Here is a 13061-nt window from a genome sequence, read left to right on the forward strand (position 1 = left end):
TTTTTTCTCAAGTTTATTTAAATTTGGCTTCTTTTTGAAAATTTGCCTTATATTTAGCTTGATCTTCTCCTTTAAAATGTTTTCTTTAATCTTTTGGTCTGAATCGGACTTAGAATTTTCAAGTTAGTCACAAACCTTACCTTACAGTGCAGGACATATTTTCCCATAGTCCAAACTTCAACCATAATCTGCATCAGTGGTTCCTGCAAGCCTGTTTATTTCCCTCTTTGGACCTTTGTCACACACCACCACTCCTGGCCAAACAGACAAACAACATACCTGTTCCCAAGGATTGACTGGTGCGTTTCTGGAACCAACCATCACGAAAACCAGTATTCATCCATTCATTCAGTGATTTCCCCCCGCCCCCCCCAATCTCAGCTCCACTCTGCACTTCACCCCTCTACTAAAAGCCCAGACAATATTTGGAACCAGCATCCTACAATTATGCAACATAATTCAGTAGCACAAATGCACTGCATCGACACACCACCTTAGGAACATAGGAACAGGAGTAGGCCATTCAGCCCCTCATGCCTGCTCTGCCATTTGATAAGATCATGGCTGATCTGTGATCTAACTCCATATACCTGCCTTTGGCCCATATCCCTTAATACCTTTGGTTGCCAAAAAGCTACCTAGCTCAGATTTAAATTTAGCAATTGAGCTAGTATCAATTGCTGTTTGCAGAAGAGAGTTCCAAACTTCTACCACCCTTTGTGTGTAGAAATGTTTTCTAATCTCACTCCTGGAAGGTTTGGCTCCAATTTTTAAGACTGTGCCCCCTACTCCTAGAATCCCCAACCAGCGGAAATAGTTTCTCTCTATCCACCCTATCTGTTCCCCTTAATATCTTATAAACTTCGATCAGATCACCCTTTAACCTTCGAAACTCTAGAGAATACAACCTCAATTTGTGTAATCTCTCCTCGTAACTTAAACCTTGAAGTCCGGGTATCATTCTAGTAAACCTATGCTGCACTCCCTCCAAAAAGCTATCTATCTCAGATTTAAATTTAGCAATTGGTAGGTCATGCCTGACAAACATGATTGAATTTTTTGAAGAGGTAACTAAAGTAGTGGACAGGGGAATGTCAATAGATGTTATTTATATGGACTTCCAGAAGGCATTTGATAAGGTCCCACATTAGAGACTGTTAGCTAATATGTCCTTCCGAAGGTGCGGTGCCCAGAACTGCTCACAGTACTCCAGGTGCGGTCTAACCAGGGTTTTATATAGCTGCAGCATAACTTCTGCCCCCTTGTACTCTAGTCCTCTAGATATAAAGGCCAGCATTCCATTAGCCTTATTGATTATTTTCTGCACCTGTTCAAGACACCTCAATGATCTATGTAACTGAACCCCTTTGGACATCCACTGTTTTTAACTTTTTACCATTTAGAAAGTACCCTTTTTTGATCCAAAGTGGATGACCTCACATTTGTCTACATTGAATTCCATTTGCCACAGTTTTGTCCATTCACCTAATCTATCAATATCCCTTTGTAATTTTATGTTTTCATCTACACCGCTTACAATGCACAAATCTTTGTGTCATCGGCAAACTTAGATATTGGACTTTCTATGCCTTCATCTAAGTCATTAATAAATATTGTGAATAATTGAGGCCCCAAGACAGATCCCTGCAGGACTCCACTAGTCACATCCTGCCAGTGTGAGTACCTACCCATTATCCCTACTCTCTGTCGCCTTTCGCTCAGCCAACTTCTTAACCAAGTCCGTACTTTTCCCTCGATTCCATGGGCTTCTATCTTAGCTAACAGTCTCTTATGTGGGACCTTATCAAATGCCTTCTGGAAGTCCATATAAATAACATCCATTGACATTCCCCTGTCCACTACTTTAGTTACCTCTTCAAAAAATTCAATCATGTTTGTCAGGCACGACCTACCTTTCACAAATCCATGCTGGCTCTCTCTGATTAACTGAAAATTCTCGAGGTGTTCAGTCACCCATCCTTAATTATAGACTCCAGCGTTTTTCCCACAACAGATGTTAGGCTAACTGGTCAATAATTCCCTGGTTTCCCTCTCTCTCCTTTCTTAAAAAGCTTGAACATTTGTTTTTGCAGTAGCATAATGAGACAGGCATAGTATGCTGACTACATAAGATATCAAAACGACCACATAGAGCTCTGTAGAACAGAAATAGTTATGATCTCTCAAAGTAATTTACAAAGCCACTCCCCTCCCCCTTCTAATTTTCTCCCCATCTCTCCAAAAGGCAGTGGTTTATGTGGGGGTATAGATGATATTTCCTATCTCCAGTCTGGAGACCCGTTGCCTGAAGCCAACAGTTGTATGTTATGGTCAACAGGATGAGATCAGATGACTCAGTGATTGCATTCACCGTGTAGTGTGATACTGAGCCATTAAGGGAGCTCTGTCATCGTGCTTTAACCTGCAAGTTTTCTACTGGAAAATTGATATTTTATGAGGGATCTTCTCATATTTGAAACAAGTTTACATGTGGGGATGTTTTTCTTGGGGTTTGATACACAAGCTAATAAATATGAAACAGTAAACTGAAATTTAACCAACTTATTCTTGCCAGCATAAAGAAATATCAAATTTGGCCGACTGATTGGAGACTTACCAATCCAACCACATACATTGTATCTATCTGATTAACATACAGTATTTATAGATTCTTGCCAGACATATGAACTATTCAAATACATAAAGCTGTAAGCTCAGCTCTCTTCTCCTGACTTTAGTGCAAAGTTAATTATCATATATCACTCAATACCTATCTGAATTCAGGTACCAACATTCCGTGTCGTGCCCTTTCCCACCCCAAGTTACTTTCTTCCTTCTCTTGTTCAGGTGTCCATGCCTATGCACCAAATGGGATGGGTAATCTGCTTTCAGGTATTCCTCCAAATACAACTCTTGAGCTAGTCCCTGGGAGATGCATGAGAATGGTCAAGTAATGACTCACCCTCTGAATCTCATTCCCCTAATTGGACAGGGGAATCAGAGAGTGCTGGTATCCACTCAGAAGCTCCCACAGTACCACAGGTTGATTGCAACCAATTACCCTCATTTCAGCCAGAAATAGTTTGCACAAATGATTAAAGATTAATTTTCTTTCCTTTGGTCCTGATAGAAAAAAGTAGATATAATTCTGTGATATTTGCTCAGCTGAATACTCGACTATAATCCTCAAACTACTTGTCATGCAAGAAAGTCATAATCTGGTTCATTTATTCCTGGGTCCTTAAATTTATATATTTAAATCAGTCTGACTAGACCTAACAAAGCACAATCTTTAGTCCTGAACCTTTCTATCAGGTTTTATGCATCTAAATCAGTGAAAGCTTATGATGATTACTAAACCTTCCTATTCAGTAGTACAACTTATAATTGATCATCTTCCAGTTGCTGAGTTATTCAGTGAGAAAGTTTTTTCTTTTTAAAATAATAGGCGTCGATCAGTTCACTAACACGGGGCATGATTTTAGCTCTGAGCTAGGAACCCTGAATATGGGTAGATATTCACGTGGGGAACCTGGAAGTCAAGCGAGTGCGTCACATTCTGAGATCGCATCTCAATTGAAGGCAAGTATCTGTGCTTCTGGGTTTCCCACACGCCAGGCAGCCAGATTGACAGGCTGGCTGCCTGTCGGGAGGGAAGGGAGCCGCAAATCAGGGAGGAGGGAAGAAGGGGGAAGAGAGAGAGAGATCGTAGGCGTGGATGAAATCGGGGGTGGGTGGGGGAACGTGGATGACATCGGGTGGGCCTTGGAGAAGATCGGGGGGTGGTGGTCCACCAAGGAAGGTTGGGGGGGGGGGGGGGGGGGGCGATGGCCGTTCATGGGGATCCTGTTTCACCAGGTGAGCTTGTTGGGCCTGGATGAAGCACTCCTGCTTATCCTGGCCCACAAGCTGTGCAATAAAGGCACTCACCTCATGGATCTGGCCCTTCCCGCCTGCATTCACCTGACGTAAATCAGAAGCAATGGGAAACTCGAACAGGTAAGATTAAATTCATATTACATTTCTAACAAACAAAAATTAAGTAACTATCTCAATGAGATACACTGCCCCTTTAAGTATCGGCCCGCCAGCATTAAGTGGGGACGGGACTTCAGAGTTTCTGTTGCGCGCGCGCATCCTAACGCGCCTGGGTTAAACCAGGAAATGGGCGAATTGGAGCCAGGACATGGTCCCACTGAAGATTTCAACAATTTTTTACTACCCACCTCCCCCCAGCCCACCCATTCTTTGGGGTTAAAATTACCCCCATAATCTCGACTGTCTGAATACACTGAAATGAAGGAATTCTATACAAGGTCAAGTAACTCATGCATATTCCTTCAGAGGTTCTCTGGTGTCTTCTAGCTTTCATGGAAATGAAAGAATGCGATCATTTACTCCATCACAAAAGGACAAATCATATGTCACGTGGCTAACTTTGATGGAGAAACACATCAACTCATCAAACTTCTTACACCAAGAAACAGTTTTAGCTACTTAATGAAGAGTGACTCTCTGTTGAAGTATTCATCTACCAATCCTTTCCTTTATGGTACTCAGGCTCAAGTCAGTTTATACTATCCATTGTCAGTTTTTATTCAGGCAAATGGGATGGCATTGGCTTTCCTAGAAGGAGGATACTACTGATAAAAACAGGCAGCCTGTCAAAATACATTAAGTATCAGCCTTGGTCCAGTGGTCGCACTCTCACCCCTGAATAGCTCAATTCATCATTTTAAATCTGAGATCAATAGATTTTTGCTAGCCAAGGGCATTAAGGGGTATGGAGCCAAGGCGGATGGACGAAGTTGGGTCAGCCATGATCTCACTGAATGGTGGAGCAAGTTCGAGGGACTGAATGGCCTACTCCTGTTCCTATAAGCCGGAAGGTTCTGGATTTAAGCCCCACTCTAGGGACTTGGGCAGATAATTTGCAGTACTGAGGGAATGCCACATTGTCAAAGATGGTATGTTTTGGATGAGACATTGAACTGAGGTCCCGTATATCCACTCACCTGGAGGCAAAAGTTCCCTTGGCAATATTCAAAAAAGAACAGGGGAGTTCTCCCAATGCCCTGGCTAATATTTAGTCCTCAACCAACACTACTAAAAACAGATTAACTGATCAATCATCACAGCAGCACTTACTCACCAATAACCTGCTCACCGATGCTCAGTTTGGGTTCCGCCAGGACCATTAGGCTCCAGACCTCATTACAATCTTGGTCCAAACATGGACAAAAGAGCTGAATTCCAGAGGGGAGGTGACAGTGACTGCCCTTGACATCGAGGCAGCATTTGACTGTGGGAGAACCTTCACCACACGGACTGCAGTGGTTCAAGAAGGCAGCTCACCACCACCTTTTCAAGGGCAATTAGGGATGGGCAATAAATGCTGGCCTTGCCAGCGACGCCCACATCCCATGAACGAATGAAAAAAAATTGATGTCTGATACCTTGCTATGAACAAATTGGCTACCTCATTGGCCTACACAATGACAATGAGTATATATGAGTCAACAGTATTCTGTTGATAGTAACAGCACCAAGGAGTCCTAGTAAAATTGAAGTCAATGGGAATCAGGGGGAAACTCTCCAGTGGCTGGAGTCGTACCTAGCTCAAAGGAAGATGGTAGTGGTTGTTGGAGGCCAATCATCTCAGCCCCAAGACATTGTTGCAGACATTGCTCAGGGCAGTGGCCTAGGCCCAACCATCTTCAGCTGCATCATCAATGACCTTCCCTCCATAAGGTCAGAAATGGGGATGTTCGCTGATGATTGCACAGTGTTCAGTTCCATTCACAACCCCTCAGATAATGAAGCAGTCCGTGCCCGCACGCAGAAAGACCTGGATAACATCCAGGCTTGGCCTGATAAGTGGCAAGTAACATTCGCGCCAGACAAGTGCCAGGCAATGACCATCTCCAACAAGAGAGAATCTAACCACCTCCCCTTGACATTTAACGGCATTACCATCACTGAATCCCCACCATCAACATCCTGGGGGTCACCATTAACCAGAAACTTAACTGGACCAGCCACATAAATACAGGGGCTACAAGAGCAGGTCAGAGGCTGGGTCTTCTGCGGCGAGTGACTCACCTCCTGACTCCCCCAAAGCCTTTCCATCATTCTCAAGGCACAAGTCAGGAATGTGATGGAATACTCTCGACTTGCCTGGATGAGTGCAGCTCCAACAACACTCAAGAAGCTTGACACCATCCAGGACAAAGCAGCCCGCTTGATTGGCACCCTGTCCACCACCCTAAACATTCATTCCGTACACCACCGACGCACAACGGCTGCAGTGTGTACCATCCACGGGATGCACTGCAGCAACTCGCCAAGGTTTCTTCGACAGCGCCTCCCAAACCTATGGCCCCTACCACCTCGAAGGACAAGGGCAGCAGGCACATGGGAACAACACCACCTGCACGTTCCCCTCCAAGTCACACACCATCCCGACTTGGAAATATATCGCTGTTCCTTCATCGTCGCTGGGTCAATATCCTGGAACTCCTTACCTAACAGCACTGTGGGAAAACCTTCACCACACGGACTGCAGCAGTTCAAGAAGGCGGCTCACCACCACCTTCTCAAGGGCAATTAGAGGTGGGAAATAAATGCCGGCCTTGCCAGCGACGCCCACATCCCATGAACGAATGAAAAATAATTGATGTTTGATACCTTGCTATAAACAAATTGGCTAACGCATTTGCCTGCACAATGACAATGTGTATATATGAGTCAACACTATTTTGTTAACAGTAAAGCGTGGTGTACTGATGAACAGCTCTGGTGATTGCTATACAGGAAAAGAAAACATCAGTCACTATTTTAACACCTGTCACTATAATAATTGTATTTTTTTTTTAATGCTGGAGACTGAATCTGACAGACCAGACAATTCTTTGTGAATTGAGTATGTGAAATATCAAAAATAATAGTCTTTCTGATTCTGAGTCAAACGTGCATTACTGAATTCTTCAAAAGACTGTTAAAAACTAAAATAAAATGTATAAACATCAAACGCAGGGTGTATGTGTTGATTATTGTTAGATTACACTAAGTTTAAGTCTCTAATTTATTGGGATTGATGGTGAAGAACTATATACAATATTCAGTCCATATTAATACAAGGAATGGATGAGATTTTTTTAAACCAAATCTACACAAATAATTGCAAGTTTCTGCTTCAATCCCACTGTGGAAAATGGCAATCCTCCAAAATATAAATTTTTAAGTTTCCAAGTGGATGAAGTTGGTCTGTTTACTTCTCCTCCTACAAAATGATCAGCAAAATGTTCTTGATACTGTTCACTGCTCTGGAATAATCACACTTTCAAAACTCCTTTCACACCATTGTGAATATAGCACTGAATGATCATGTAGCCCAGATAAGGACTAATTTACTGTTTTGACATTAAACACCCATAAATATGAATAGAAAATGTTTAGGTTTCTTTCAGTCTTTAGCATCAAAATAGTGATTTCAGTTCTTACCCTGACTGCACAATAATTTTGCAAAGAATTGATAACGGTGTACCAGGTGTATTGCTTGTACAAGTGCTACTGTGCATTAAGTTGAAACATTTCAGTCTATTAGTTCAAATTTTTAAATACCATACGTAACGAAATTTCAGGACTATTCAGCGAAGGAGACTCAGTAACAGATTTATCCATCTGGGGAAAAAAACGAAGATTGACTTCCTACTTTTTAACCAATCATATTATAGCATTAATAGTTGCCATGAGGAACTCCATGCCACAAACAATCATATCATTCCACCTATACAAGCAATAAAAAACAATGCCATTTATCTAGCTACAACATATGCCTACTCTTTCCCATATAACAGCATTCTCACACAACTGTTATACATGATTTGAGGTTTTTCTCCTACATCCCCAGAGTACAATTTTAATAGTTCATCAACTCAAATCTCCACAACCCGTTCATCAAGACGTTGTCATTTTGCGGACATCATCATTCTGCTGCTTTTATGGTACTTCGAGCTTCAGTCATCAAAAACAGTCTACAAGATGGGGGCAAAAGTGAGATAAATTTATTTTCATAGATTTTGCAAAGAGGCAATTAATAAGGCACCAAGTTAAAATTACACCAATAAACGGTTGAATAAATTTTAATATTTTGAATGGTTGGCCAGCAGACAATTCCCGGTAGAAAACTTTTAGGGAAACACTAATTCTAAATTCTTAAATAGCAACATGAGAGAGAAGTAAAAAAGGCAACATTCTAAAGACAAACTCCACATTCCTGTCCAAGAAGCAAAAGCAGAATAAAAATAACATTCAGAAAACAACCTCACAACTCTTGTCTTTCAACAGAGAAGTAACAAAGAAAAAGAGGATCTCTCACATCCAACAGCAAGCACAATTACTCACCCTAAGCATGCAGTGAAATCACATATGCTATGGTCAGAATCACAAATAGGAGATAGTTAAAATGTCTCACTGCTGGCCATGGCTTAGTCAGTTAATGCCACATTTCTAAAATATTTTACAGTAAACTGTTAGGGGTGGTTATTAATCTCTATGGTGAGAAATCCAAAGTGCTGTGTTGTGCGTCCCACCTGAACGTTTTATTTAACAATGATTAATGTCAAATAACAATGCATACAGCCACGAAATGATGTGGAAATATCTTAACATGTTATCACTCCACACTTAAAAATAGTACCCATGCTCAAAAATGACCACAAACATAATCTTCAAACCCCTAAAATAACACTTTGAATTGTTTGTTATCTATCATATAACATAGATTTTGGGGACTGGCAATTTGCAGAATATAAATAATTTATGTCATTGCCAATATAACTCACGAGAAGCAGGTGTGTTCAAAGACGTATTTTCTATAAACAATCAGTCTCCATGTCAATCCTCTATTGAATTAATCGAGAAGGGTTTTACTGCTGTCCTGACCACTCCACCTCCTCAAAAGTTGAACTTGAATGCTTGCGTTAAATGTAGTATAATATACAAGGTTTCACAGCACTACAAAATTTTAGCTCAGACACAGTTTACAAGTCTTAACAGCAAAAGTTCAGGGAAAGCAGTCAGTCCCACCTCAGCTCAAGTGTCTGGGAAATCTGCTTTCTACAACAATCTTCTCCATAAGTTGTCGCACAGCTTGTCTCAATTTCTGCTTCAGGATTTGTTACTGTTCTAAAAAACATTTTTGCAACAGCCAGTTTATTCCATCTGTGAGTTGTAAGGTCTGTGCTACTTGTGAGATAAGCTTTGTATTCCACTGCTCCCCATTATATACCTTCATATAATGTCCTTCTGTACATATCATTCATTCCTGCACTGGGATACTCAAATTCTTCCAAAGTTAGCAAGCAACTCTCACAATTTCACAAATCAGCAGAACAGTATGGTTCTCTAAATTAACAGATACCACAGTAAGTTGAGAATCATATAATTCACAGGATATCTAAGTTCCTCTCTCTTTTAAGACACTAAAATAGGACTTTTATTTAGAGATGCCCTGCTGCACCCATATGTGGTACTGCAGCAATAGTGGAATGAAGGATTGTTTCTGCACTACTGAGTTTCCATTCTGAGCTGCCTTTCTGTTGAAGTGTGCCAAGTGGAGGACATGGAGTTGTGAGGAGGAGACGGAAAAATCAGAGACAGAGTTGCCCCAAACTACTCTCAACACCTCTTCAGCCAGTTCACAGGAAAGAAGACCCAAAAGCAGAATACGCACTCTCAGCTGCGGCTGGTATACAGTCTAAGGAGACCGTGGGCTCAATTTTAAAAGGATGGCGGGATGGCAGAGGGTGGGGGTGGTCAAAGGGCATGCGGCAAACCCGGATAATAAAAACTTACCTTTCCCCACGATCGCGACTTAATTGGTAGCCTTTAACGTGGCTTACGGGTTTGCCATCTGAAAGCTGCACAGCGGGCGGACTGCGCACCCACATGACCTGCTGTCAGCTGCAGTGTCTAGATTTAAAGGGCCATTGCTCCAATGGATTTTGCTAGAGCAAAGAGCAAGGAGACACAATGGGCAGCACAAGGGCAAGGCTGCTCCAAGATTCAGTGATGCCTCACTTCAGCTGCTACTGGCCGGGGTGAGGAGGAGGAGGGAACTATTTTACCCAGCCGACAGGAGGAAGCGCCCTGCCTCTGCCACCTGGCTCAAGGCGCCAGAGGAGGTCACCAGCAGGAGCAACATCTACCGCACTTGGGTCCAGTGCAGGAAGCGTTTCAATGACCAAACTAGGTCAGCAAAAAAGTGAGTACACTTACTGATTCTCCTGCATTCCGAGTTCCACATCACCCACCACCCACCCCCCCACCCTCCCAACTCATTCTACACTGCCAAGACTACTCCATCACATCACTCCTCACACCCACTTACGGCTCATCCTCAACTTACCTTCACTTTCTGGGCACTTCCTCACCTCCCCATTTATGACCCTACCACTACCACTCACCCCAATCCTGATCCAATGTGATGTCTCTGTCTGATACTCACCCTCTGACGCATCTCTTTTACGGTCAGCCTCACCCAAACCAATGCATTCGTCGGCTGACCACTTCAGTATCACTCACTCACACGTCTGTACTTTCTCCCCTTCTGGAAGCAGAGAGCGCAAAATGCACGCGAGAGGGTGAGGACTGGAGGGGGGGCCACAACAAATAGTGGTCCTCACAGAGGCAGCGGAGGAGGCCCTGGAGATCATCTGCACCCTCGAGTGGCTGTTCGTTGGGAACCCCACAAATGTCTGGTGATACAACTTTAACATTCATCACACACAACATGAATTGATGTTAACAATGATTGGCATGTTGAACACCTCAGTATGCTCATCGCAACAGGACACATTTGTGATGATGCTTAATATTGCCTTCTGTTCTTTTACAGGCCCTTCAACAACTGCAGTGATGGCAGACAGCGATTCCTCTGAGGGTGCAACGTCACATCTTAGCGGGCCATCCACCAGTGCAGATACTCACACCTCAGTGGGTCCTAGTAGTCAGCTAGTTGGGTTGGCACCTGGTGAGTCACCACGCACAAGTGAGCACAAGCAGACACTGGTGGCAGGGGCAGCTGTGGAGAGTCCACGTTGGTGGGCGCACTCCTCTCCAGGCTCTGCTCAGCTGGTCGCAGATGCTAAACCCTGGGAGCCGTCCTTTAAAAGGAGAATGATCGAGGGACAGCAGCACATTTGTGAGGTACTGTAACAGGTGCCACGCACAGTCTCCACAATAGTGCAGACGATGGAGGAGTCCAACTCCTGCATTAGTGGAATGGTGGCACAGGTACGTGAGGGAATCTCTGAGATAGTGTCACATGGACGTGAGGAACTGTCTGAGATAAGTGTTGCACCTAATTGCTGAGATAGTGTCGCAGGTAAGTGCGGGAACGTCTGCGATGGAAAGACGACTAGCCTCCGTTGAGCTTCAAGCACGGCTCACAAATGAGTCCATTCAGGCCCTGACAATAGCCGTTTGGACTCTGGGTGAACAACATTCTGCCATCTTAATCAGGCTGACAGATACTTTAGAAGTGGTCTTACAAGGCATCACACATGTCCTCCAAACCGTTGTCCAACAGGGTGGTAGGAGTGATTTGGGCCTGGTCCAGGAGAGCCGCTGGTCTGTCCAAGGGTTCGTCCTCCTTCTCAATGTGGATGGCAGAAGTGGATGGTAAATGAGGGGATAGAGCCTCCTCAACTGGTACCCCCTCTCTGTTGCGCCATGTTGTGCAGGACACAACACACTATTATAACGCGACCTACTCTCGCTGGTGCGTATGGAAGCGTTCCCCTAGAACGATCGAGGCACCAAAATCACATCTTCAGCAACCCTACCGCATGTTCAATTATAGACCTGGTGGCAATGTGGCTGTCGTTATATCGACGCTGTTGTTCGCTGATGGGATTCCTCAGAGGTGGCATGAGCCACATATGCAGGGGGTATCCCTTGTCCCCAAGGAGCCAACCCTTAAGGTTGTTCGGTGCATGGAGGAGGCACAGAATGTTGGATTCCCTCAGAATGAACGAATCGTGGCAGCTGCCGGGGAATCTGGCGCACATGAAGGAATCTTTTGCGGTGGTCACAAACAAGCTGAGCATTGATGGAGTGATACTCCTTCCTGTTGATGAACAGTCCTGGCTCGTGTGGAAGTGCTTGGATTGCTATATGGGTGCAATCGATTGCACCCTGTACATGTGGGAAGCCAGCCACAGAGTGGAGTCCCACTGCTCTCTCCGCCTGGCTGAGGTCATCAATGGGGAAGTTGACATACTGCGAAGCCCTGCGAAACACACCGTTGGTGACCTGCCTAACGCACTTGTGTGCAGACGACTGAGAGACCCCGGCGATGTCACCGGTGACACCCTGGAACAATCCGGAGGTGAAGAAGTGGAGGGCATTGGTGACTTCAAAAAGAGATGCCAACAGGCCCAGCTGGGAGCAGCTCGGCATGAAGGAGGCTGCAGATGTCTGTGACCACCTAACCACTCACTCTCAGCCTCCGTATGCACAGCTCCTCAGGGAGGTCCAAGAAGCTAAGCCTCATTCTGTCGAGGGTAGTGCCTCCTGCGACGTCGTTCCCTCTGTTGTTCCCCTCACTTGTGCAGGTGCCTGTGATGCAGCACTGTGCTGTAGAGCTCCAAGTGGCGGAAATGTTCGCCATGCCTGGCGAGGATAGTGATGCTCGTCGTTCTCAAATGTAGTGGTGAATGTGTCCAGTTTGAGGGGGTCCGAAAAGTTGGTAAATACGTGTAAACAGAACAATTCTGAGTGTAAACCAAGAATTTTCAGTCTAAACACAAAGATCTCCCAGCCAAAAGTTTGTCTGAGGGAACTGAGTGCCCTGCTGCATTAACTCACCTTTTATCCCCATCTGTCAAACAGGGATTTAAATGTCCAAATGACTGCCGGCTGAAACACGACTCCTTCACCATGGCGTGTTTCACACAGCATGGGAAACATGCTGAGGCAGCATCGAAATCGCTTTGCCTTCACTGCTAATTGGATTTATGCATATTTCCAAGTACTTTAAGTACTTGATTTAGTGT

At 44.2% G+C, this 13061-nt stretch overlaps 1 protein-coding gene across 10 annotated transcripts in view; it reads right to left on the bottom strand.

The window, feature by feature from the left end:
* arhgap44a (Rho GTPase activating protein 44a) overlaps window positions 1-13061 on the bottom strand; it is a 290103-nt gene that overhangs the window by 253648 nt on the left and 23394 nt on the right. The window contains exon 1 of one of the 10 annotated variants that reach the window (XM_068004264.1): window positions 141-195. The exons of the other annotated variants lie outside the window; for them this stretch is intronic. Within the exon in view, the coding sequence (XP_067860365.1) occupies window positions 141-157 (17 nt within the window). The 5' untranslated portion in view covers window positions 158-195. Of the gene's footprint in view, window positions 1-140; window positions 196-13061 lie in introns of those variants that run through there. 10 annotated transcript variants of the gene reach the window in all.

Source organism: Heptranchias perlo, chromosome 23, assembly GCF_035084215.1.
Source record: "Heptranchias perlo isolate sHepPer1 chromosome 23, sHepPer1.hap1, whole genome shotgun sequence".
Lineage (NCBI taxonomy): Eukaryota > Metazoa > Chordata > Chondrichthyes > Hexanchiformes > Hexanchidae > Heptranchias > Heptranchias perlo.